General features: G+C 37.1%; 1 protein-coding gene across 5 annotated transcripts in view; it reads right to left on the bottom strand.

Annotated features, from left to right (window-relative positions):
• The window catches only part of LOC110097248 (transcription initiation factor TFIID subunit 2), a 114,944-nt gene that overhangs the window by 80,883 nt on the left and 6,184 nt on the right, over positions 1–27,877 (bottom strand). For all 5 annotated transcript variants that reach the window (XM_020823515.2, XM_020823514.2, XM_020823516.2 and 2 more), the window contains exons 5-7: positions 14,273–14,472; positions 14,006–14,159; positions 52–136 (exon numbers count right to left, since the gene is read on the bottom strand). In XM_020823515.2, coding sequence (XP_020679174.1) covers positions 52–136; positions 14,006–14,159; positions 14,273–14,472 — 439 coding nt within the window. The remainder of the gene's footprint in view (positions 1–51; positions 137–14,005; positions 14,160–14,272; positions 14,473–27,877) is intronic.

The raw sequence follows: 27,877 nt of genomic DNA, 5'->3' as shown, positions 1-27,877 counted from the left end.
GGATTCTTCTAAATGATCATAAAGATACAGAACCAAACTTGTGAACGATACCATCATTCGGCTCCTCCGCAATTATGTAGACGCCAAACCACTGCCTTGCAAGGGCATAAGCAAGTTTGATTCTTGTTTCAATTGTCTATGCCAGAATAATATCATGAGAATGGATTTGATAAACCAACAGGGCAAAACAAGTCATAGCAACATAAGCAACAACGGCCGTTTTAACTTTTAAGCTAGATATAGAGCTCTTTAAATTCTCCATAGCACACATTCAACCAGCAGTGACTCATACAGTGTCGAATTCTTTCCATAGCATGTACATGTCAACACTTATTAATTTAGGGAAAGTATCCCAGTATTTCTGCAAACTGATTAAAGAGAAGCACACAAGCACCTTGGATGCATGCTCAGCAACGCCAAAACCACATGAAACGCATTTTGCCCATTAATTTGCATATGTAAAATTATCTGCATGTGCAACAACAGTTGCCTAGTATGCAATAAGTGATAATTTCTTGTTGCATCATAACACTCACCTTAGCATTGTGAGACCATGATGCTCAACTGAAACATGTTTCATCGCATCATCAAAATCACCATCACAATAATTAATCTAATCCCACTATTTGGACTTGGCTTCATGAAACCGCATTTTCCGTTCATACCCAAGTTGTCTATTTTGAGAAGTATTAAACCTCCTCACAAATCTTTTCAAACAACTTCATCCACATTACCTAAGGCATACCACATTCCATTACTAATTCTTCAACGCTCATTTTATTTATCCTTCTAATGGACAAATTTATTACACATCCAAAACACCCAAGGGAGCATTTGTTTCTTTGGGGATAGAAAGCATGCATGAGAAGGATCATGTTGGTTATTGCAAGGTTTGTTGAATCTATCCATCAAAAATATTTTTTAATAACATATCCATGCAACCTTAGGCCTTCCCCATTCATTACTAATCATTTAGCACTCATTTTATTTACTTATCTAATGGGTACATTTTCGAACCACCTAAGGGATCACTTGGTTCAATAAACTCATTATCCTTCAAAAATAATAATTTTGTTTTTACATTTTTTATTAGAAAAAAAAATCATAAATTTTGCAGCATTTTGAATGTGTTCTTAAAGTTTTAAATCCAAAAATACAACTAGCTAATGAAATTCAATAAACTCATTATCTTTCAAAATATGTTCTCTAGTTTCAAGCAACCAGCAACCAAAAGAGCCTTAAATTAATACTTAATTACATTATCTTCAAAAAACTATACTCCAAACACTCCTCTAATCATTCTGCAATTAATCATTCATAGTCAACACATCCATCATGCCGATACCATGTCTGCCTTGCTCCACGTAGCCATCAGTGAGTTTTAAACTACCTAACAAAGAGATCCATACAACATAATTAACCTGATTGTATAATAGTCCCACAGCACTTCTCTGTTTTGAGCACTCAGTCATAACTCTAAAACTTATTCCATTTATTTCCCCATTCTTCTACACAATAGACAGAAGATACTTAAATCTATCAAACCTAAAGATTAATTTATCTTCTAATAAAATTAATTAATAATCATTACTCTCACCCACCAAAATTGCATATCATATGTTAAATCTTTGTAATATTAAGTATAAACTTCTCATCCTCTAAACATTTCTTTAATTTTTTTTTAAATTATCCACTACTTTCAACAGATATCCCACCGATTACTACATGTATCAAGACACCTAACTTTAAATATCATTTGTGCATTTATATAGCAAATTAAAAGCATATAAACTTAATGCTAATCCTTGATGTAATCATCTTACAACTTTGTTCCTAAAACTAGTAAATACGCTATCATGCATATCCATAATAACTTCGTCAGACCTTTGACAGCTGACACAACTTTCTCCATAATGCTCAACAAGATAATTAGCCTTATGCTTTATCAAGATAAAATAAAGATTTAGGGTTTTTTTTATATAAGAAAAAAAAAAGATAAAATAAATATCACATAAAAATGTTTTCTCTATTTTCTATACTTAATCATTATTTTTTTTAACACAAAAATACTTATATTATGAATTTTCCTAACATAAAACAAAATTGGCTTTTTGAATAATGTAATTTTATCAAGTCTATGCTCTATTACATTTTAATAACGTCAGTATATGACATATAAGCTTCATTCGGGTAAAGCTACCATAATTTTGAACACATCTTGATTTGATTAACTTCGTGGAAATTTATCCTTTGGAATAATTATTAAAATTGTTTGGATAGGATATTTTGAATTTAGATTTGATCATATCAATTTATCCTTAATTCTATAATAGGAGAGTCTCACTTATAATAATCATGGAATTGGACGAAATAATGAATTAAGATTAAAGCATCTTGTGCCTTACTGTTTGGGAATTCTATTATAGGGTTTCTCCTCACTGTTTAATTTGTGCCGCTTGTCTCCCTCCTTTTGGATATTCAATCATCTATCTATTCAACCTTCTGCCCTCTACTTAATCTACTATTCCCATACACAATGTTGTGTTCTATTACATTTCTCTTTGTATGAATTTAATACCAGAGGCCAAACCCATTTTCGCGCATTCTTTCCTATTGTGATCGTCCTAGTGAGCCCCACAAACCCCTCTTTGTTTCCCATATAGTGCTCCAAACACACACCTATCAATGCAGTGGCCCAATAACCGCTTACCCACATACGCATCATGCAATTAAACCTTATATATAATAGTGAGGCTAATCATTCTTGTGCTCACTGCGCACTTTCTGTTGTGTTCATCAATATGTGTCATGCTTGACTACTTGTGCACTCAACTACTCGCACAATTCCTTGCACATTCTTGCATGCAACAAACACTTAAATGCCTCAACCATGATCTCCCTTATCGTCCTATCCTTCAACTACAAGCTCAACTCCATGCACACCCCACATTGTGCCCCCCTCAATCACAAGAGTCCCCCATCTTCAACAACTCGCTCTAACTTCATACTCCAACCTCTCATACACATTTTGCACATGTCGTACCTCCCTTGCTGCATATTACCCTGCATCGTTGCACTTGCAATAGCTCACATCCTCCACATCGCTCATGCCCTACCAGCGCAGCAAAACTCGCTTTCCCACACACTCAATTTTTAGATAGAGTATTACATGCCAAGCAACATAAGTGAAAAGATTTTTGAGGAATTTTTTCTTAAGAATATAACTACATATATTGAGACTTCTATGCTGATGTAGGCAAGGGGGGTCAAAACAAGTTAGATTTTATTTTGTTGGGTTTCTTTATCTCTATTAAAAATCAGCTCATTAATGAGCTTCTTCTTCTTTATCAGCTCATTAATGCAATTAATTAGATTCATTTCCCCCTACTTTGGCTCCTAGGTTTCCCCCTCCTTGGTTCTTCCCCCCCATGGCCGGTTCTCTTCCCCTTCCCCTTTGTCTTCTCAGTTTCTGCTGGCTGTTGTTGTTTCCACTCGGTTTTACCCCTCTTGGCTGCTTTTCCCAGCCTTGTCTCCTGTGATGGCTCTTTGGGTCCCTTGCTGGCTGGTTTCTCGTGGCTGCTAGTGGGGTTTTCCGTGATTTGCTTCCCTGTTTTCTGTGCAGAAATTCTGCTGGTTGTTCTATAATTAATGCTAGAATTTTGGAAGCTATTTTTGGACAGAATTTGGACAGCCTTTTGCCCTTCCTCTTCCCCTTATTTAATTAGTTTTAAATGAACTTTTAGGTGGCTGTTTGCCTCCGCTTTTGTGCCTATATATAGAGAGTTTGTGGTTGTTTTAAGAGGTTGGTTATGTGCTGATTTTTTGGAAAGAAACCTGGAGTTTTTCTTGGATAGCTTGCGAGCTATGTCATTTCTTCCTCTCCTTGTCTAGGAAAGCTTGCAAGCTTCTCCTCCTTCGTCTCGATCTCTTATCTTGTTCATCTCTCCGCAAGTGACCACTCCACCTATATCCTTCTTTTCAAAGCGACAAATGGCAAGCTTCTTTAGGAGTCGTTTCTATGTCATGTTATGTTGTAAGCGTCTTGTAAGAGTCCTCTATATTATAAAAAGTATCTCTTTTTGGGTATTTTTGTGTCTTTTCTTTGTCCTAGGAAGTATAGCTTTTGCTTGCAAAAATTTGGGGCCCTTCCCAAATTTCTGCTCGCATCAATTTGGTATCAGAGCAAGTTATCGTGTGTATCTTGGTGAGTCATAGCAGTTGTTGTGTGTTGAGTCTTTTTTAGAAAAATTGAAAATCACAAAAATAGTGATCCAGTGGAAGAATGCAAACCAGAATATCTTGAAGTCCCTCTTTCGATGGACAAATGAGTTCCAACAGTAGGTGATTCGACATATCCCCTGCAGAATGAGATTTACAAACTCCAAGTGAAGATGCATTTGTATACGGAGCGGTACATGAAAACGAAACAACTTTTACAAGAACAATTCAAGAAAGAGCGAGAAGAAATCCTGAAGAAATATGCGGCAAAGATTGAAGAATTGGATTCAGAGTCTACATCTCATAAAGAAAAATTTAAAGCTTCCTCGTCAGGAGATGAGCCTTTTTAAGTGGGGGAGAATCTGATGTATGCAAGGGAGGTCAAAACAAGTTAGATTTTATTTTTGTGAGTTTCTTTATCTCCACTAAAAATCAGCTCATTAATGAGCTTCTTCTTTTTTATCAGCTCATTAATGCAATTAATTAGATTCATTTCCCCTTACTTTGGCTCCTTGGTTTCCCCCTCCATGGTTCTCCCCCCTCCCCAATGGTCGGTTCTCTTCCCCTTCCCCTTTGTCTTCTCAGTTTCTGCTGGTTGTTGTTGTTCCCACGCGGTTTTACCCCTCCTGGCTGCATTTCCCGTCAAATGTTGCCTTGTCTCCTGTGCTGGCTCTTCGAGTCCCTTGCTAGCTGGTTTCCAATGGCTATTGGTGGGGTTTTCCGTGGTTTGCTTCCCTGTTTTCTGTGCAAAAATTCTGCTGGCTGTTCTATAATTAATGCTAGCATTTTAGGAGCTGTTTTTGGACAGAATTTGGACAGCCTTTTGCTCCTCCTCTTCCCCTTAGTTAATTAGTTTTAAATGAACTTTTAGGTGGCTGTTTGGTTCCCCTTTTGTGCCTATATATAGAGAGTTTGTGGCTGTTTTAAGAGATTGGTTATGTGCTGATTTTTGGAAAGAAACCTGAGGATTTTTCTTGGATAGCTTGCGAGCTATGTCATATCTTCCTCTCCTTGTCTAGGAAAGCTTGCGAGCTTCTCCTCCTTCGTCTCGACCTCTTATCTTGTTCGTCTCTCCGCAAGTGACCACTCCACCTGTATCCTTCTTCTCAAAACGACGAATGGCAAGCTTCTTTAGGTGTCGTTTCTATGTCATAAATTTGTAATGTCATGTTATGTTGTAAGCGTCGTTTGTAAGAGTCCTTTATATTATAAAAAGTATCTCTTTTTGGATATTTTTGTGACTTTTCTTTGTCCTAGGAAGTATAGCTTTTGCTTGCAAAAATTTGGGGCCCTTCACAATTTTTTGCTCGCTTCATATACTACAACAACAACAACAATATCAAGCCTTTCTCTCACTAAGAGGGGTCGATAATTTGAAACTTCCATAAAAAAAGTAATGATCAAAGTGAAATGAAATGGATCATAGCCCTAGTATCTCAATTTTTTCCTTGTATCATATTTTAAAGAAAGAAATCGAGTTCAACTTGGAAGGTAAAATGTTCAACAATAATGTTGACCCTCATACTAGTGTCGGGATCAAGCTGACCGCGCAAGGTGGGTTTAAAAAGCGAAAGAGCTCGAAATCGCGCAAAAAACTCACCCGACGTGTGTCGGCCGAAAACCCAAAATCATTGAGATGACCTCCGTTCGCGAAACGGACAGTGTCGATGCGTCCGGAGCAACGGAAACAGCTAAGACCGACACCCATATTGATGAGGTTCGTCGATCGGCAAAAAAATAAATTTTGGGCACGCGAATCGAGGCGATAACGTGTGCGAGCGGTGACGCGACGACCAACTTGATATAAGATTAAAAAATTTATTTTTATTTTGTCCAATATAATTAAAAAAAAAATAGAAAGAGAATGAGAGAGAGCTTTTTAAATAAAAAAAGAAGATTTTTCCTAAATAAAAAATCCCAAAAATACCTAAAATACCCTCACTTAAACCCTAATATCCCTCATACTCTCCCGACCGACCCCCCCCCCTCTCATTTTCACGCTAAACTCGCACCTAGGAGCCGAACTCCCTCTCTCAATTCACCTCTCTTGCGATCCAACCGCCGGCTTCCTCCCTCCAAACTTCTCCAAGGTAAATTTCTTCCTCTCTTCTTCTTCTTCTTCCTCCATTATTCTTCTCTTCTTCTTCGTTTTCTTCTTCTTCTTCCTTCCCTCTTCTTCCCCTTCTCCATTTTTCTTTCTCCCTCTTCATTCCTCCATATTTTTCATCATTTTCTTCTATTTTCTTCCTCTCCTCTCTTCCCTTTCCTCTCCTTCATCTACATCTTCTTCCTCCACCACAATCTCAACAGACCTACAAAAACCCTAATCTTATTTCTTTCATATCTCCACATCCATCCCATAAACCACCCAGCACTCTTCACAAAAAATATTTCCCTACACCTTTTACACCCTCCCAATAAAAAAATCCATCATCCCTCACTTTCTCTCTCTAACCTAGAGAGAGAAAATTTTCTCTCTCTAGAATGAGAGTGAAATCTCTTCATGTATGGCTCCATTTCCACCCCAAGCATCTCTCCTCTCCACCATGCCTCCAAATTCCTTTCCTAGAGAGAGAAAAAAAATTTCCCCTCTCTTTCTCTCTCCAAAATTGGAAAGAGAGGGGTTTCTCTCTCTAAACCTCACTCCCCCAACCTCCAAAGCATCCTAAGCCTTCCCCACCAATACCCCTTCATTCCTTCTCATCCTCTCTCTAGAAAGAGAACTTACCCTCTCATCCTCTCTCTCTAAATTGGAGAGAGAGAGAGATATATATATATATATTTTCTCTCTCTAAACTCACTCCCCCAATCTCATATGCACCCTATGCCTCTTCCACCGAAAAGCCCCATCAAATCTCTCCTTCGCTCTCTTTCTCTCTCTAGAAAGAGAGCTCTCTCCCTCTTTTTCTCTCTCTACCCTATGTCTTAAATAAAAGAAAGGCATATATAATTAATTAAATCACACAAATAATAATAAAAAAATTAAATTATGCATCGCAGGTTTCCCACTGACGCTGTCATTTGTCGTCGTCGCCTCGATTACTGCACACCCTAGATAAAAAATCCGACACTAACATTTTACATTTCTATACATGAAATAAGTACTCGTGACCGCTTTTGTTAGCGTGCGAGAAAACTTAAGTACCCGTGACTGCTCCTATCAGCGAGCGGGAAAATTCGTATGCATGAAATATAAGTACCCGTGACCACTTTTTTAGCGAGCAGTGAAATTTGTTATTTGTAGAAAAATTGTTAATTAAGTACCTGTCACTGCTTTTAGGAAGTGAAAATGTTGTGCTTTAAATATGTGCTTAAAGACCTCGTGATCGCTTTTGTTAGCGAGTAGAGAACGAGACTGCAGCCGCGGTGTCACCTGACACCTACCGTGACTGCCTTTCTTGGCAGGCAGGAATGCTTTACACCTCCGATGCAGCCCCCTACGCGGGGACGACGCCGGAGTAAAGCCGAAACTTTCAGCAAAACCCGTGACTTAGAAAATTTCAAAGAAAATCAAAATCCACCTAAAAGTTTTAAGTCAACAAAAAAAATAAAATACACGATACCCTAGGCTCCCAACACTAAAAATAAATACAAAAGAAAATTCATATCATAATATGATGCAACTTACACCAAATTCGTAGGGGAATCAGTTGTCACCAGCAAATATGAACCAAATCTTTTCCTCCTAACTTTTGACTTGCGCACACCTAAACCCCTTAGCAACACTCCTTAATAAAGCTCTTTGCAGAAATGAAGTGTGAAGGAATGAGCTTAGCCTCCTTCATATTTATAATGTTGGATTCACATTATTCGTGGGCCCCACCAGCCTAGGGTCCCTTTGCTAAAGGATGGAGAAGGTACACCTGCGGACCCCATCTACTTAGGATCCTAAGATGTCATTTCGAGGCTCTGGCATTGGATTCCTAGAGTATTCACTAGCATGTGAAATACGAACGTAAATACGAAAGTAAATACGAGTTTAAATACAAGTGGATACAGCTGGTAATTATCTTAAAAAGGGAGGGGGTAAAAGTAAAAGTAAAAAAAATATCTTTTCTACGAAATGTTTTTGTGATCATCGTAAATACGTAGGAATCCCCGCACATCCCCGATAATTTTCTGATTGAACTCCTTTGTGAGAAGATAAAAAAATGTGTCCGTCACATTGCAAGTCACGGGCACTCTAAGTAGCGTGCATGCTAGCTGTTAAAGTTAGGCAGCTCGTACAGCCCGTGAATATATCTTCAAAAAGAAACAAAATAGCGCACTCTTATGTGTAACGGGATGTACGACCCCTAATTAAAGTAGGCACATCATGCAAGACCACTGGAAAGTTTGTCGCCTACGAGCATAAGAATGTAATAGGTGACATGTGACGAACTCATACAAGATACAACAAGTAATAAATATAAATGTTTGCGGGATTGTATAAGATCCGTCATGTATGCAAAATGTCATCTACACACACAATTTTATATAAGTACAATGAATGTGAGCACTTACGATCTGCTGAGGAAGATGCGTCACACACCCAATGTATTGATCAAAAGCAAAATGTCAAACAACTATGGCGAATGCAAATACTACGAACTGTCGTAAGGGACCCATCATGTCCTCAGAGTGCTACCCTCAAACAAATAAAGAAGACCTTCAACAAGCGCAAGCTTCTACGAGCCAAAAGCAAGAGATTAGTTAGTGCACCACAAATTACCTGCACAAATCATGCAAGTAGTGTACGACAATCTACATGTGCAAAGCAGCGAACAATTTAATCCAGAAGCTGCTACGCCCCGCCACCGGATCCGTAACATCCTTGCAAGCGGACAAAAGGCGTCTACAAATACTTTCAAAATACCCATGCATGTGCACCATAATTTGTATACACATAGGTACACTAAAGGGTAAATACAATCTTGACCCGCATGGGCCCCGGCGAGCATGTTATTGGTACACACGTGACACTTAGGGATGTTGCGCGGGTACATAAGTGAATTCAAGTTCAAACCATATCCTTCTATGCGGATCAATAGGAGTCGACAGGGTTCGAACCATCAAATAAATATACGGTTGTGGCGACCGATATATTTATTTTAATGCATTCATATTAGGCCTTCAAAGCCTAAAATCAATAGAATTCACTCACAAAAGCATAAAGCCTACGAAACCTGATCCTTTGTCGACATCCAGACAGAGTTGACAAGGTTCAAACTACAAATGAAAATGCCCCCAAACACCCCAATGATGACCGCGTTGAATGTGAATCTCAATCGGAAGGGTTAATCTCTCAGATATTTTAAAATGCCCTAAAACTTCTAAAAAAATCCAAATTCCACAAAAATCCAAAAATCATCATACTCTAAGATATTTAAATTTGAAACCAATCATCAAAACAATTAAAGCAAAATCCATCCACCCTCCGCAACAGTTTGTCAGGATGGACAAGTTAAAAATTACTTCAGCTCACAAAGAGTTAAACGTCTGGTCGAAAATATCACTAGGATCCATTCTCAAATAATCTCTTGTCAGTAAAGACGTGATACGTGTCCTTTAACCGGAGATTTTTCCGCCAAATGGCACCGCAGGATAAACGATTATGACCTGGGGCCCTCTGAACCGAGTGGTTTTGCCGCCAAATGGCACCACGAAATACCGGTTATGGCCAGAGCCAATACGCTCCTTAATGGCATCAAATCCTTGAGATATGAATCAATATGATATAATCGATAAGGCACAATGCCCTCTGTTAGCTAAGGTGGATTCAAATTTTTTCCCTTAGACAAACATTCATCCCAGATCTACAAGGTCCCCTTGGACGAAGCAACCCATGGCTGCCGACAAGGATCCTTCTGTCAGGTTGGGTCGACTACCTCCTCTGACTAAGTAGACCAGGGACCATGATGGCCCGGGACGACAGAACCATGGGATCTTGATCGGGTCCATCATTCATTCCCCCACCATCCCCGCTTTAAGTACAAGATGGTGCAATTTCTATTTTAAATATCAAACCTCAAATCTCTAAACTCTTCAAACTTCCAATCCAAACCTATTGCTGCTACTATATACCAGATAACACGTATATTCTACGTATCTGATCGACGACTAGCCTTAATCGAAAGTTCTCTCTAGTGATCGGGAGGGGTAATTAACTATAGGGGCTTGCGCCTATAGGAAACCAAAACTCAGATTATAAAGTCCTCGCAAAATGAGGGAGAAATCTCTGGGTAGTATCTTATCTACAAACCTATCTACCTTCCAAAATTTACCCCGAAACTTTATCTGTTAAAACTCCCTCGTCGAAAGAAAAAAAAGCACAATCAGCGCGAGCGGAGGCCGGGGCCTAATTTTCGAAGCCCACAAATAAGAGTAAATTATTTGATCCATCACAAACCTCATCAAATAACTCAAATCTCAAAATAATTAAGAGGAATTGAATGGATACAATTTTAATCAAAAAAGGAAAATCAAAGATCAAACAACAAAAGAATAACTAAAGACCTCATTATGATCCAATGTATCCTGAAGGATCAGTGGACACCAAAATCACACTATTCAAAACTCAAGCAACCTTTAACAAGCTAAACCAAGATGAAATGATCCAAATTGGACCATATTGAACAAATCTGACTCAAGCCATCCACCTTCAACACTTGCAAGAGCATATGCTCACATGGAGTGAAGAGCAACCCTTCCGATTGTTGCACCTGCAAGAGTCAAAAGGCCGCTAGAACTGATCCCCATACTCAATAGCAAATGAGGAGCATGTTGATCGAATTAAATGCCATTGGCATGCATAAAGAGCATAAAAACTCCAAAACCATGTCCTAGATGGATTTCACTAGGACCTCTATAGATTACCATTTTCAAATCATTTTGAGTAAAATAGACCTTTCAAAAAGAACTTATCTATGCCAACCAGAAATAGAAGATGGCAAAAATATGGCAATCCAAACATTGATCTATATTACTAAAATTATTTTCACTGATCTGGCAATCCAAACAATGATCTATAACTAATGCACTCATGATGTTGACATCTACAATGTGGTCTAATCAAATCACTAATGGAAGTATCGTATTGGAGCCATAAGGCTCTATCCATTTATTCACTAGACACGAAATACTTCACTGAACTTAAAAATTGTTATAGAAAGAAAAATTATTGTTCTATTTATATTATGAGTACTATAAATCTTATTTTTCTGTAAGACCTATAGAAACACGAATGGGTTCGGGCAAGGGATCCCCCAAATATTGGATATCCGCTGTTAAACCGGGCTGAATACTTTATGAAATGAGTGGAGTATTAGAAACTGAAGCCAAAACTGCTATGGAAATAGCTGCATGCAAAATGCCTATACAAAATCAATTTGTGGGCACAGCTATCTCTCCATGAGGTGACGTTATGATTTTCCAAGGTAAAAGAGCACCTAAAGATGATGATTTACACCGAAGGCTCAAGCAATCCCAAGGACAGTATCATCCGATTACATTTTGATCATGGGAGGAGTGGAGGACACAATCTACACAGTCTGTTATAGATAACAACTAGAAATATTATAAATAAGGAATAGAATCCCCTTCATGATAACTATATATAGCCCCTCTTTCAATTCATTTAAAAGGATTCTTAAAGTTCAAAGGATCGTTGAGTCCTCGAAAAAATCGGTATCATCGTTGTTGTGTCAAGACTTGTCACATAACCTCCAATTGTGCCACAATACTTTGCAACCCTCTTTTGTGTTATAGTTGTCAACATATCAAGTTAGGTATTGAAACCTTATGTTGCACCATAGATGTGTGTTGCATCAATCAATATGCCACAACCATCACGCCATCAAAACATGTGCTGCAAACTCGCTTGCATCACTAACATCTCCAATAAGACTTATGCCTTAACAATATCCAACAAGACTAAAAACATAACAACTTTTGGGTACTTTGACCACCATCCTACACCACAAATGCTAACTAGCATTGATAGCTTTTCCATTACATTCACACCTCATATAATTATATGGGAAAAGGTTGATTCTTGTAATCCTTCTATTAAAGCAATTCAACTAAACATAACCCATGTATTTTCCCTTCTCAATTTTTCAACCTAGAAAAATCATGAGTATCTAATTTTTTGTTTATTTAATTATTCATGTATTATATGTATTATATGTGATCTAAAGAGGCTAAGATAAACAAACTCAATCCTTACTCTACAAGCTCAATTTCCTACTAGTAACAAGATTATTCTCTTATCATCATGTTTCTTAGCATAATAAAACAAGACAACTAATATCAAGCATTACATAACCTTTATCAAGCATCATAAAAAATGGCAACCAATAACAAGCATTACATACCAATAACATCAAACTATATTAGGGAAAAGTGATTCCTAGTAATCCTACTATTAGAAGCAAGGCAAACCCCAAAATTTTTTCCTTGTGATTTTCAACAAACAAATATCAAGCATGTCTAATCTTTGATTTATCTAAAGCAAAATCAATTCTCACTCTACCAGCTCCATTTCCAACTCAAAAAATCATTATTCTCTTATCATAATATTTCATAGCATAGTAAAGCATGGAAATCAATATCAAGAGCACTTAAATCAAATACTTCGTTTTAAAATAATGTACTTCACAAACATGACCTTATCATCAATTAGATCTAGGGTTGAATCAAACACCAAGATGAAGTTTTTTTGGTAATTTCAGAGCATAGAGAAGCATCACACTACTATTTGAGAAGTTTAACACACTAAGAGCCGAACAAAATTTATAGATACATCAGAAACACAATAGACTTCGGATATAAGCACATCAAAAAGTTCAAAAAATAGTAGCACTTATTAAAGCAAGAATAGTTTTAAATTTTCAAACTCTTAATGAGCATGAAGAAGAACAAACCTAGAACATTCTAAATTGCACACATGAATGTGCGTTGTCAAATTAATTTCATGAAAAACAAAGCATTTACAACTATTAAGTCATGGAAGTTTACATAAACAATTTTTTTTTTTTGAAACTATTTATAAGTTCCATTGAAGAACGACGTTGTTAGCCAGCTTTCACTTTCATTCAAAATAAATGTGAAATAGGTAAACTGTTCATAATTACCCTAAGCGCCTCAATCAAAATCAAGACTAACACAGGCTGTTTTTAAGTTACAGGCTGTTTTTAAGTTATAGAAGCTAATTATCTTTTCCAGCAAAAAAAAGCAAGATTCATGTGAAATGTAAAAAAGGAAGGAATAGCAAATGTTTATTTTTAAAAAATGGAAAAAGAAGATATGCCACCACTGAAGTTAAAAGAAACTCTGACAAAGAAGACTGAGACTGAGATTTGATAAATAAGGGATGTTGGATGTGCTTTAATTTTGTTTTGTTTACTTTTTTTTTAGCTTTGCTTCTATTTTTTTATTGTTTTCAAGTAGAAAAATGCGGGAATGCAGATTTGTTTAATTCGTTTCATAATAAATAATTAAATACTTTTAAAACAAGTGAAAACGCCTCATATGATGTTTAAAGAATATCAGGAAAAAAAATAATTTGTTTCTATCCAAACACGGTTTCTAACATAAGAAGATATTTTTGAAAACAGAAGATAAATAACGGAAGCAGAAACATAACTTAACATGCAAAAGATTACTAAATATAGAAAAAAGTACAAAATAAAATGATATAATACAACAAAAACTTAAAAAAAATAAGCAATATATTATAGTAATCAATTAGAGGTACAGAATTTTTCACAACCATATATGAAAGCTGAACTAAGGAAAAAAAACAGACCTGATCTATAACTTTCTCATCAAACAAGAGTTTGGAGCTAAAGAGGCACATAGAAGCCCCCATGTTAACAGAAGAAATAGATATTTCAGGTGGGATAAAGACTTGCTTGTACGAACCAAATGGAAACGAAGTGGAAAGGTAATCTTCATAGTGCCTACAGAAGAAACATAAAAAGTAAAAACAAAAATGATCCTAGAACGTGAAAATGCAGAGATGAAACGAACAGAGTAAAAGTTCCGCTGCAGCCTAAATATATTAAAGCCCGACCTAAATGCATTATGGAAAAAGCCAACTGTATTCTGAAGCTTTTGTAAATCTGAAGCTAGACACATGTGAGATACAATGCCAATATGATTATCAGGAAGAACTTCAAAAGGAGCAACAGCCAAAGATATCCATGCAGCACTGACAGGAACATTCAACTTATAGATAAATGTTTTGCGAGGAGGATCATCATTGCTCAATACCTGCACCCAGACAAAGTTACTAAAATGCAGAAACATCGAAAATTCTCCTTTTCAGAACAAACAGTAAATAAATACATATCCAATCAAATAATATTAAAAATGCATAATCAGTAAAAAAATGATGAGAAGTTGCATCATTTATAAGGTTGCTTCCACCAAAATAAAAAGAAAGTTCGTTTAGGTAGATCTTAAAAAATTAAGTGCAATTTTTTTCATAAAGCCTAAGTACAACTTAAATTAGGAAGAATTATATTTGAAGACAAAATAAATCATCATCCTCATTATAGTCATTAAACTTATCCAAATATTTGGTGTCTGCTATATAAATTCGAATTCTTCATTCACTTTCATTAAGCGTCACATGAGCCACTAAACATCTTTTGCACAAATTCTTTTTGAACAACTTTTATCACCGTTGATCCACCCATTTTTCTTTTAAATCCATCAAAACAGATTTTATCAAACTATTACGAGTAGACAAAATAAAAGGAACCGCAAATCAATAGCTACTTAGAGGCTTGACATTCAAGTGATAGATAGTGGTTCATTTGCAACAACTCTGTAGCTTTGAAAAGGGAGAAAAATGGCAGGGTATTGAAAGGTTTCCAGTGAACCATAAAAGACAGATTGATAAGAAGTCCTACAAAAGATTCTATAACCCTATAATGGAACTGCAACCAATCATTTACATTTTCTTTGCTTTCTGTTTGCCTTGTATTTATATTGCCAGTTTCAGGAAAGCGTTAAAAATAATAAAAGTAGCCACAAATCACTAGAAATTAAGCAGTCCTATTGATTCATGTGGGTTTACTAGTAACTTGAGTGCAGCTTTATAGGCGGAAAAAAACAGGGATGCAGCATTAAATTAGTTTAGTTGCACGTATAAATTAAACGGGTAAGGAGCCCTTAAGAATGTTGGAGAATTTTTTTTGTTCTCAAACATATTGCATAATTTATGATTGAGCACAGCATAAAAATGATGATATATTATCCCGAATGGTAAAAATATCATTTTTTTTTTATGGACTCAATGATAAAATTTACAATTTCAAACAGAAATTCCCTCATTCAATATTTGGTTGAATGGGGTTTATTTATTTCTGGGATACATACGTCCAATAGGGGAAATCCCCTATGGTTAATTATAGCCCAAGCTTTGGCTTGATAAGACTTTTGATTAAATTAGTGATTTTTTCTCTTCCTTTGGAAGTCATTTTAGACATTGGTTAAACTTTGATTTTGAAATCCATGAAAGTCTTGCTTAAAGGATTTTGTCCTTTAGGAACTTTGAGGAAGAACATATCAACTTAGAATTGGATTTTTGAATGAGAACCAAAGGAGGTGAAGTATGAGCACTTGATTCTGAGGAAAACTCAGAGGTGCTCAAACTATCCTATGTTTGGCTTTACATTTTAGAAATTTAATTTTTGTTTAAGTTGATCATTTTGATTAGAAGGTTAGGGCTTACATTCCAACGACATATGTTGGAGTAACTGCTTGAAAGGTGAGGGTTTATATGGTGATTGGAATCAACCATCGCCTCAGATCCTAAAACTAAGGTGAGGACTACTCATAAGTAGTGCCTCGAACATAAGTCTAACGGAATGCAAAAGGGACTTATAAGCTATACCTCACATGAGGCATAGCATGTCCGACCTCTGGATTTATTGTCCTGTCTGGAAAGGACTACCAACTAAACTCTCCTAATCGCTTTTTCATGTACTCCGGTCTTACTGCATATAAAGAGTGGGAATGTTGTTTTTATTTAAGTAGGGCTTACAATTTGGCTTTGGGGCCAAGATGCCAATGTATGTAGGGTATGCAGAATGCAAACTCACAAAGAAAGCAAACTTTTGTTATCTAATCCTTAAGTGAGGGCTTTTCTACATGAGATACATTTTTGACCATGCATGATTGTTTTAAATTTGGAAAATTTGGCTCCTTAAAAGAGAGCCATGCAATTTTCTTTTATTAGGAAATCATAGAGTCTAATTTCATTTTTTAGATTGTTTACATATTAAGAAGTGGAGAACTTATTTTTGTCCTAAGAGCCTGCCGCATCAAACAGTCCAGGCCACACCCAAGCAAAAGCAAGGAAAAGAACATAGGAAAAAAGGCATGCTTTTCTATTAAACATTCAGTAAACAATCAAAATATGCTTTTATATATAAATAAAATGCAAGGAATATAAATAGAGTCCAAGTTATTACAGACATGTTTGGCAGCTGAGTTGTCAATCATTATACAACACAATTAAATTTACAAACTCTACTTGTAGGGGTCTTCAAACTTTAACTCTCAAGTGAACCTTTAAGCTTCACCTCCAAAGGAGTACATCCTTCCTCGATTCACTTTTTTTTTAGTTTAAACCCCACAAGTTGTACATCTTAAATCTAATCAAATAGATGATAGAAAATGAAAAAGACTCAAGTCTGCAAAATAGAGTTAGAAGGCAGTTTATATGATAATCACATCACATCCAAAATTTTTCTAACACTTAGAGTGACAAGCACCTGCTTCTACCCTATTGGTCATGCCTCTTGGGGGATTTTAAGCAGCGCTTGCAAGCAAACAGTATTAGAAAAATCATGATTTATTTTACGCCCTTCTGGACATGGCCATCTAAAACCCGAAACTATCGTTCGGATGCGCCGCACGCACTTCGATGCGCCGCAATGAATTTAGGCAAAATTTCAAAGTCTTCGGAATTCGATGAAATAAATTTTATTAAATTCTGCACGAAATTTCGATCAAAATGGTATAAAGAACATATATCAATTTTCGCACGGTTTGAGAATTAAAATTTGCCGAAGATGATTTAATTAAATTTTTAGCCTTTCTTCCATTTTTACCCTTCATATGACATTATAGAAAATTATGGGAGAGGGGCACATGTGTCCTTTTGCTTAATAACCATTTTAAAGCCTTAAGGGACCGAAATAATCGGTCCCTTGTGCTTCTTTCGGCCGTGAGAGAGGAGAGCGGACGAGAGTGAAGGGGAGAACAGCAGGAGACGCGTGAAAGCCGGCGGTTGGCTTGGTTTTCCGACGAGATTCTTTAGGAAAAAGCTAAAGGAAGCCTTGGAAAAGATAAAAGGTAAGATAAACTTGAAAAATCTTGTTCTCTATCCTTAGATTTTCATGAATTCATTAATAATGTTAGGGCTTAGATATGACTATGTTTATAAGTCTTAAACTTGAAGTTTGCTAAAAGAAAACCTAGGTTCCAAAATTAGGGTTTTATTTTTACATAAGATTTTATTTAAGAAAGTTATAGGAGATGTTTAGAAGCAAGTTTATGTAAAAATTTTGATTTTTGTTTATTGATTTTTAGGTTTTTCAAATTAAGGCTTTTCTAAATTTATATTTCTAAGCTTGCATGTTAACTAAACTTGTTCCTAAGGGTTATGGGAGCTCTCTAATTAGGAGAAATTGGACTTTTTGAGAAAAAAAAATATTTTTCCAATTTTTTTTTATGAATAAATCCGAAAATTTAATATCCTAAGCTAGGGCCGGCGGCATCATGGGGTTAGGAGGGATTAGGGGATGGGATTTGGGGTTTCTTAATTTGGATTTAGGAAATTGGAAAGGTTTAATTAAATCTCATTCAAATTTAAAATTCAAACGGACTCAAGTTTGAAAAATTTCCTAAAATAAATTTTATAATTTTAGGAAAGATTTTAAATTTCAAATTGGGTGAATTTGAATTCAAAATCCAACTAAAATTATGGCAATCTTGATTAGGAAATAAAACCAAAAGGGGGTAAGGCTATAGGGTGATCGGCGGCTTGCTTGGGTTGGGGCAAAGGGGAAGGCTGGCGGTTTGGGATGAAGTAGCTTGGGAAAATTTGTGGGTGGGATGATGGTTCGGGTGGGGTGGTGGTTGGACCTAGCCGTCGGATGGGACACGCTAGGATGGCCGGCCGCTAGACAAGGGAGGAAGGTAGTAAAGCCAAAGGTGGTGGGAGGAAAAGAAAGAGATAGAAAAATAAAAAACCACGAACTCGGTCGTCTCCAAGGTTGGTGGGTGATCCGAGTTCTTCCCTCTCCTAGGGATCCTTCTCCATGACTCTCAAGCTCTCATGAGAAATCACACAAGACAACAATATTTGATTAATTATACATCCTTAGAAAAACAAAACAAATGGCTATAAATAGCCTAGTACAAGAGACTCATGAAAATAAAAGACACAATTGCCCTCCGAGCTCACATACGTCATCACCCACTAAAAGGGTATAACTAGAAAACAAATACACGACATTGAAAAAAAGAAAAATACATAAATAAGAAAATAACTCAAAAGTACAAAGACTCGATCATGGCCGTAAATCGGCGGTCACGCCTCTGATAAACCTTCCACGAGCTGATGTCCCCATCATACAATCTTGGCTTGTTGGAAAGGGGAAGAGAAAAATGAAATTTGTGCATTACAAGTTTATGAATATCTCTTGAACATTGAGAAGACATCATTCACTTAGTTTGAGTCAAGTGAATAGAGATAGATACTCATTTGTTGATTTTATGACTCAACAAATGAAGGAGGTAGCTTAGGACTTGGCCCTAAGCTCCAAATAATTCATGTAATGATATGTTTGAAGACTTGAGAGGTCCCAAGTAATCATGCATGAAAGAGGGAGATTGTTTGTTGATTTTGTCTCAACATACAAAAGGTGAATGACTTAGAATTAGTTTCTAAGGTCTAACAATCATGTAATGATATTGGTTGAAGCCTGGAAGGCTCCAAGTTATCATACATGAGGGGATGTGTGTTAGTTTTATGTTCCAACAACAAGAGATAAAATAACTTGAGAGTTGATTCCAAGTTTCAAATGATTCATGCACTCTAGCACTTGGAGCTTTGAGAAAGCTCCAAGTATTATGCATGAAAGAGGATTGTTCACTTGTAAATTCCAGGTCTTAACAAATAAAGATTTGGACTTAGGATTTGGTCCTAAGGTCTTGAAGATTCATGTGATAGAATAATTTAGAGCTTTGAGGGTGCTCCAAAATGTCACACATGAAGGGGATACTTGTTGGTTTATGTTCCAATAAAAGAGATGAAAGAACTTGGAAGTTGGTTCCAAGTTACAAATGATTCATGCAATCTAAAACTTGGAGCTTTGAGAATGCTCCAAGCATTATGCACGAAAGAAGATTCCCCATTCCTCCATGGATGTTTTGGATTCATGGAAAGAGGAGATGCGTACATGAAAGAAATTTCCTTATGTCTTTTAGAGTGTTTTGGACTCAATTCAAGGAGGGAAGATAGATTTCCTAAGGCTTTGGGAAAGCTTCTAAATCAATTTTGACATGATTTAAAAATCTTGGATAGGAGAGATCTATCCCTATGACTTCTAGGAGATTTAAGATCAAATTTGGTATGATATAAGGAAAGCCTATGAATGCATGCATGGGTAGACGATTCTCCAAATTATAGAATTTTAATAATTGAAAGCAATCAAGTATTTATTTTGTAAAATGTCGTACATAAACTTAATCAACAATATATTTTGTGGGATCTACAACATAGACTTTGGAAAGTCTATGAGAGATTGATTAAATTCATATTCAAGCACTCACAAAAAAAACTCTCTAGGGTTCACAAACTTCCACATATGCACACTTCTTACAACTCGTTAGTCACTTTTGCCATGACTTGTACTTGAAAGGAGGGTGCATACAAATTGGATGAGTTTCAAGTTTATGAACGTCCTTATATACTTAGATTGGTTCAACAAACAATCAATTCAAGATTGGCACTCCACACTCTAAGCTTCATGTGCAAAACATAAATTTAATTGATCATTAATGTTGTGAGATTTACTATGTAGACCCTTGAAAGTCTATGTCTCACATCGACTAAAAAGTTCAAATCAATTAGATTCAATATATGCATTAAACAAACTCTAGAGATTATCAATTCAATGCATGCAAACTCTCCTAAATTTGGGTGTCAATTTGGTCATGACAATGCATTTAAATGAAAAGTGCATGCAACTAGTGCAAACCAAACCTATGCATTATCATTAACTTTGAGATCAAATGATAGTGTCTACCCTAGGGCATGATTGTAGGTGACGGATTGGACACAACATGAGTACTATTTCATGCATTTGGAGTGTGTTCGATACCAATCCAACAACACTATGCACATCGTCATTTCCTTTTGACTCTCACATGAGAGCAACTTGGCAAAAATCACCGGATTTCCCCAAGTTTACAAAGAGGACAGCGAGCATGGGATTTCGGGGAAGCATAAATTTAAGTTTCTAAGGGACCTATGGTTTGGGGACGTCAACCACACATCAACGACTAGGGGGCCTTAGGGCTTTTCCTAAGTTTTAGTGTTTTACCTCTCTCAGGTTGTCCTAACGCTCCTATTCACACTCCGGATCACTGTCCAAACCGCTCCGAGGGAGGAAGACCGCTGTCCAAGCTGCTCCGGATGTCGCCGCCACTGTCCAAGGCATTTCGAAGGCTCCAAACAGCTGTTTGGAAGGTTTTAGAACATTCCCTTGCTGTCTGGAAGCTTCCAACAGCTCCCTTGTTGCTTCGAGGTCTTCGGAGTTGAAAGAGGAAGGGGGTAAAGAAACTAACTTCGTTGATCTTTGAGAAAGGAAGTGAACGGAGGTCTCAACCTTTGGTTTGCTTCTTCGGAATGAGAAAGTGATGTAGACAAGGGGGGGTCAACACAAGTTGAGTTTTTCTTGTAATTTCTTGCCTTGTGTCTTTTCATCTTCCCCCTCTCCTTCTCTTCATTATCTTGTCCTTTCATCTTCCATCTTGTTTTTTGGGCTGCTTGTTGGTTTCATATGGGCCTTGGCTAATTTCGGTTTTGAGCTTTAGTTGTTGAAAATTTAGTGGTGCAAGCTCATTATTATCATGTGGAGGTGTAGCTCATTATGAGCTGAGGTTTAGCTCTAAATTCATTATGAGGTGCAAGCTATAAGGTGAGTGGAACTTGTCTTTTCCTCTTCTTCTTTACCTCTTGAGCTGCTGCCTTTTTCCTTCATTTATTTGCTGGATTGCCGTGGCCTTTATACCCCTTTTAAATGCTGCACCGTGGCTTTCCCTTGAAAACTACTATGACGTTTGGGGTTTCTCTGTGCTGATGCTGTGGATCGGGGCTCCGCACACCTGGGGCGGATTTGGTTCCGCCTCTCTCTCGCTCGCTCTCTCTTCGGGACGAACAAGCACGGAGGAGCCAAATGAGGCTCCCCTCTCCATCTCCCGCTCCTGCACGCCAAAATCGCACTCGAGTAGATTTCCTGCTACAGCCGCGGAAATCAGGCGACTTGACGGAAAACAGAGCGGGGTTCTAGAGGAAATCCAAGACGTTTGATTCAAATCTTGACTTGGGATTTGAATTGATTCATGACTTGATACATTGGGGTAAAATTGGGTCCGGATTGAACCCAATTTGAATCAATTAGGGTCGATTTGAGTCGAAATGGGTCAGATCGAGCCAATTTTACGAAATTGGGCTCAAATCGATATCGAATTGCGTCGAAATTGGTTTGACGAGGCTCGAATGGGTTCGATTCGAATTGATTTGATTTTAATTAAATTAAATTGGATTGAATTTAATTAAATTAAAATTAATTTGATGAAATTTTAATTTATCTTCAACAAATTAGGGCCCGATTTTGCTTCGACGACACTCGATCGAGTGCGATCGAAACCAGTCGGTTTCGAATTGACTCAATCGGAGTCGGGTCGATACGAAAATATTCATCAACAAAGAACAATTATATTGCCATGAAACCAAAAGGAACTAAAAAGACCAGTAACACACTTCTTTTTTTCTCGACCCTCAATTACCAGTTTCTTAAGAAGGAACTAATAGATATTGCAATATCAATACCCTTTTAGCACATTAATAAAATATGGCACATGAGGAATTATATTTCATCACCATCGTCATCTCTCAATTTGAATTGTCGCATGGTCAATTTAGTATCAAGAAACTATATTATGATAACATGCATTCTTAATAATTTGCAAGATTACAAAAGCATCCTCATTGGTGATGGAACATGGTTTAACAACGCCTTGGCATGTAAAACACTGAGTTAAATCTAGTAATGAGGAAAATATATATATCAACTACACAATATTACAGAAAACAAACATGTAAAAGATTTTAAACGGCATCCATTTGATGGATAAACCTAAAATTGCATCCATGTGATGGCTAGTTCGTTAGTCTATGACGAGGAAATGCAAACTTTCCTGAGTTTGCTACCATTGTTAGAGAAAAGAGCAACACTGCATTGCAACAAAGTTGAATGATTATGTAGAAGTGGTTTTAAGTAAGTGATAAGTGTGGAGTCCCGCACAGGGGAAAGCAATTTGAGTAACCTTAAGTACAACCTCATATCAAGAAAAAGACCGGGTCACTAAGGTTTAAATCCAAGAGAAAATAGGCACAAATCTATAGTCAGCAATCATCTTTCTTCCCTCATCTCAATTCTACAGAGAAAATCAAATTGTGAATGCTTCTAAAACCTTGAATAGCAATTTTTAGTACTACTCCGATCAAGGGCAGCTTTAGATGCTCTGAGTACACAACACCAACAATTTTGTAATCTCACAACCACACACTTGACATGCAGAGTACTCCTTGACGCAGGATATTATTTCCAGCTTCAGAAATTTTCTTCTAAATATTCATTATTTTGCATGACAAAGAGGAGGAAAAAATGATACAACATGCATACTGCATACTGATCTTTTATTTCTCTTTTTTTTTTTATCTAGTTTATTAGTTTTGCTTTGGCTTAAACAATTTACTACTTGAGCCAAGCTCTTTCATATGTTAGGGTTGTTTTTTTGTTTTTCCTGTACTCGGTAGGATTGTTTTGTTTATGTTCAGGTTTTGTTTTCCTCTGAAATATAAATGCGTTTACCTGAGTGATAAATTCACGCTAGCAGCATTTTTTTCTAAATTAATTTGCTTTCCTGGTTCATTATTTGTCTTTGCTCCAGTTCTTTTCTGCCTCTGATAAAAACACAAAATGGAATTGTTTTCATATGCTTGTACAATTCATGTAATTTCCTATATGTCTAGCATGTAATGATCTGCTGATGTGAAACAAATTAGGAATTGCTTAAGAATTTATAAAAACTTAATTTAAGTTTAGTAACAATAAACTAATGTTTCACCAAATGGGATTTTAGTAATTTAAGAATCTCAATATTGTTATGGCAATTGTGTATAATAACAAGAACTTAAAATAACTTCAATCATAAACATAAACTTAAATGTTGTAAACATTAAATCCACCACTTAACAGTTAGAAAAGTCACCTTGAGTTTCCCTGACTTACGCTCTTTGAAAGGTTTTAGCGGAAAGAAAATCTCCGCAAACCAAACGATGCCACCACAAGTGATAGGACGCCTAGGGTCTTGATCCACGGAGGGGGAAACGTGGGTGGATGTCCGGTGATTCACCAATGTCCGGAGGGTAGATGTTCTTCAATATAAGGTGCTAAGGTGAACAAAATGCAATTGACGTAATCTTCAACTGAGTCGTCGACTTCCAAATTGAGATCGAAGAAAGAGGATTGAAGAATATCCACTAAACCTTGCAGGTCGTAAACGAATCCGTGGTAAAGCTCAGGACCGGCCATGCACTAGCAAGAAAGTTGGGAAGGGGTGATTGTCTTCTTCTTCTCTTGGGAATATAACTCATGAAAGAAGAAAGTCCAAGGAGGAAGAAGGGGAGAGGGTCGGCCAAGAGAGGGGAGGGATTTGTTTTGCAAAGTTAGAGTTAGGGTTTAGAATATGGCAAGATAAATAAAATCTGAAATTAATTTCAGATTTAGTGGAAATAGGAAAGGGGTTTGAATTTTGAAAATTTGAGTTTCAAATTCAAATTAGGGATAATGGAAGTAGAGAGAGAGGAGAGAGGGAGCTAGGGGCCAGCAGCATGCATGGGGGAGAGGGGAATTGGGAGGGAATTTAAAACTTCCTAAATCCATAATCTAATTTAGGAAAAGGGTCATTCAATCAAATCTAATTTAAATTAAATTAGACTTAAGTTTAGGAACTTTCCTAATTTAGCTTAGTTAATTTAGGAAAATATTTGAAATTCAAATTTGAATTTCAAATTGAATTTAATTCTTTCCCCAAATTATGTAGGTTAATTTAGGTAGGTATTAATGATGATTGAAATCATTATTAAGAGGAAAGGATGGGGATGGACGGCGGTTAGGAGGGGTGATATGGAGGGGAGACCGGTGGTGGTGGAGCGTGACCGGCGGCTAGTGAAGGAAGAGGGGCTAAGGGGTCGGCGGGTAGGGGGAGAGATGAGGGTGGCCGACGGTTTAAAGCAAGAGTTAGAGGTGGCCAACGGTTTGAAGCAAGCAAAAGGATTGGCCGACGGCTTGAAGCAAGGGGAATAAGTCGAACCATGAGCCCGGGACACCTCCGGCGATTGGTGGGGGTTGCTTTTGCCCAAACCTTGGGACTTCACCACTCAAGAACTCACAAGCTCTAAAGAAGAAAACCAGAAACACTTTTCATTAATCAAACATTAACCCTAATACAAGACTAAGGGTCATATATGTATGTCTCAAAGAGAAAAGACAAGAAGCGACTGGAATGCACTCCGGGCTACAACTCAAAGCAAAACATAAGCAAGGGTATAATCGTCCAACTTGAAATAAAATAAGCCAAAACATGAAATATATCAAAAATACATGCTCCTAATCGTAGCCGTCGATCTCTGATGCTTCCGGTGATAAACATTCTGGAATCTCCTGATGATGTCTTCATCATCTTCCATTCTGATTTCACTGCTATTGTCAAGGTCTTTATGATGCTATTTGTTCTTGAATGATAAAAAATCAACTGTTGCGTATTCAGCCTACAATCTTCCTTTCCTTACCCTTGCTCTGACAAATATATTCCAAGCTGCAGATTTATGAAATTCTAATCTCTCCATGCAATGGCATGCTCTTTTTGGCAGTTCATGGGCAATGCAACTAACTCTATGCATTTGGCATGCCTTTATGGTTTTTCTTATAGCATGCCTTCCGATATTGCTATTGCTTGATTGTTTTTTTTTTATGTTCCAGAAGCCCTTCTATACATGCTACAACTAAAGTCCTGCTTTTCTGCTGTTTATACAGAGCTGCTTGATAAATTGTTCAAAATGATGATATCGTGCAAGCGTCCTACCTCTTTAGTCAAAGTATTTCATTCCTTCATTAGGTAGTGTGGCATTCAGCAAGGATTCTATATATGGACTGCAGTCCTGCCATTGCAAAAGTATAATATAATTACAATAATACTGAACCTTATCTGATATCACTATGTTAGCTCTAAGGGTAAAGACAAAAATTCCAAACTAAGAATCTCTCCTGGTTTAGGACAAGGCTTCCATAACTTCAGTAAGGAACCCCATGATAATACACATCACGCCACCCCCCCCCTTCCCCCAAAAAAAAAACAATATACCAAATCTTTGGCAAGCATCAGAAAATAACCCCCCCCTTCCCCCAAAAAAAAAACAATATACCAAATCTTTGGCAAGCATCAGAAAATAATAAGACAAACACATCCAACTAGAATAACTCAGTAATAAAATGGGTTAAGATGTTCAAGGTTTGGCCACATTGCATCAAATTTTCCAAACCAACATGTGCCTTTAGTTGAAGAGACCCCTCCCCAGGAAAAAAAATAAAAATAAAAACAACCACCCTGTTTTGTTGGTGTTGTTGTTGTTGATGATAATGAAAACTTAGTGTATAAAGATGATCGAAAATTTCTTATGGTTTGTAGGATTTTGAATATAGCCATAGATCCAGAATTTGGATGGATTCGACACAACATCTTCCATGCTAGATGCGTCTTGCAAAGAAAAGTGGGTAATATTGTTATTGATGGAAGAGTTGTGAAAATATTGCATCAAGTCAAATGGTTGAAAGTTGTGAAAAAATTGTGATGCAAGCAAAAGTATAGGGAGAACCCAACTTTTGCAAGCTATTACAAGATTCCTAGAAAGTAAAAAATATACAATAATACTCAAAAATACAATTTTGAATATAGCCATAGATCCAGAATTTGGATGGATTTGACACAACATCTTCCATGCTAGATGCGTCTTGCAAAGAAAAGTGGGTAATATTGTTATTGATGGAAGAGTTGTGAAAATATAGCATCAAGTCAAATGGTTGAAAGTTGTGAAAAAATTGTGATGCAAGCAAAAGTATAGGGAGAACCCAACTTTTGCAAGCATATTACAAGATTCCTAGAAAAGTAGAAAATATACAATAATACTCAAAAATACAATTTTTATGGAAATAAAACGAAGCTTACAACTTTAAATAAAAAGACACAACATCACTTTGACAACTTGAAAAGAAATCCTAAACTTGCATGCTGCTTTTCATCCGTCGAGAAGAAAGATACAATTGGCGTCGAACTTGCGGAGAGAAGAAAGAGGTAAGAATCCGAGACGAAGAGAGGACAAGCTCGCAAGCTTTCCTAGAAGAGAAGATGATTGGAACAAGCTCGCAAGCTTTTCCACGAAGAAAACCCGCAGGTTTTGGCTCCAAAAATCAAATCATAATCTCTCCATAACATCTTTTTTCTATTACAAAACATCTAATATATATAGGGGAAAAGGGGGTAGCTAAACAGCCAAAGTTTCCCCCATTTAAACTAATTAAAAAGGGAAAAATGGAAGGCCAACGGTCAGTCCAGAACAGCACCCGAACAGTCACACAAAAAACTGGAAAAGGTAGCTAAGGGGGAACCGAAATAGGCAACTAAAGAGGGAAGGAATCAGCCACGGGAAGGCAGCCAAGTGGGAAACAGGAATAGGCAAACCAAGGGAACTGGAACAGGCAAACCAAGAGGGGAAGAACCAACCACGGAAGGCAGCCAAGTGGGGATGGAATCTTGAAAGTTGCATTTGCATTAATAAGAAGGAAAGTACAAAGGTAGTATGGAACAACAAACTATGTCTTCCCAAGACAAAAAAACAAAAGTGGGAAGAGCTAAACTAGTGAAAGCAAAATCCATAAAAGTATGACACTTCAAAACAAAAGTAAGAAAAGTAGCAAGGTAGAGCCCCTTTGGTTTACAAGGAGGCCTACCCCAATGACATGCCCAAGCGATCACACTGGTGCTCACAGAACAACTCCATAGGGGGAAGATACCAGAAGGCAGTTTAAAACAGCATGAAGGCTGGATGATATCCCATTGCTCCAGCAGAAGTATGAGTCCCAAGTGCTCCATTGGGCATGCAATTAGGGGAGGCCTCATGTTCACCAAAGGGGACAAAGTCCCCGCCAATGTCATCCTGTAAGTTCTTCCTTGGCAAGTGGCAATGGGTCCCAACTGTAGCAACTGCTTCTCCATAAGCACCTTGGAATCAGCTACGGGATGGAATTAG

The sequence above is a fragment of the Dendrobium catenatum genome, unplaced genomic scaffold, assembly GCF_001605985.2.
Source record: "Dendrobium catenatum unplaced genomic scaffold, ASM160598v2 fragScaff_scaffold_183, whole genome shotgun sequence".
In the NCBI taxonomy this organism is placed as follows: domain Eukaryota; kingdom Viridiplantae; phylum Streptophyta; class Magnoliopsida; order Asparagales; family Orchidaceae; genus Dendrobium; species Dendrobium catenatum.
Note: the sequence above shows the minus strand (reverse complement) of the source record. Positions and strands in the feature narration are given on the sequence as shown.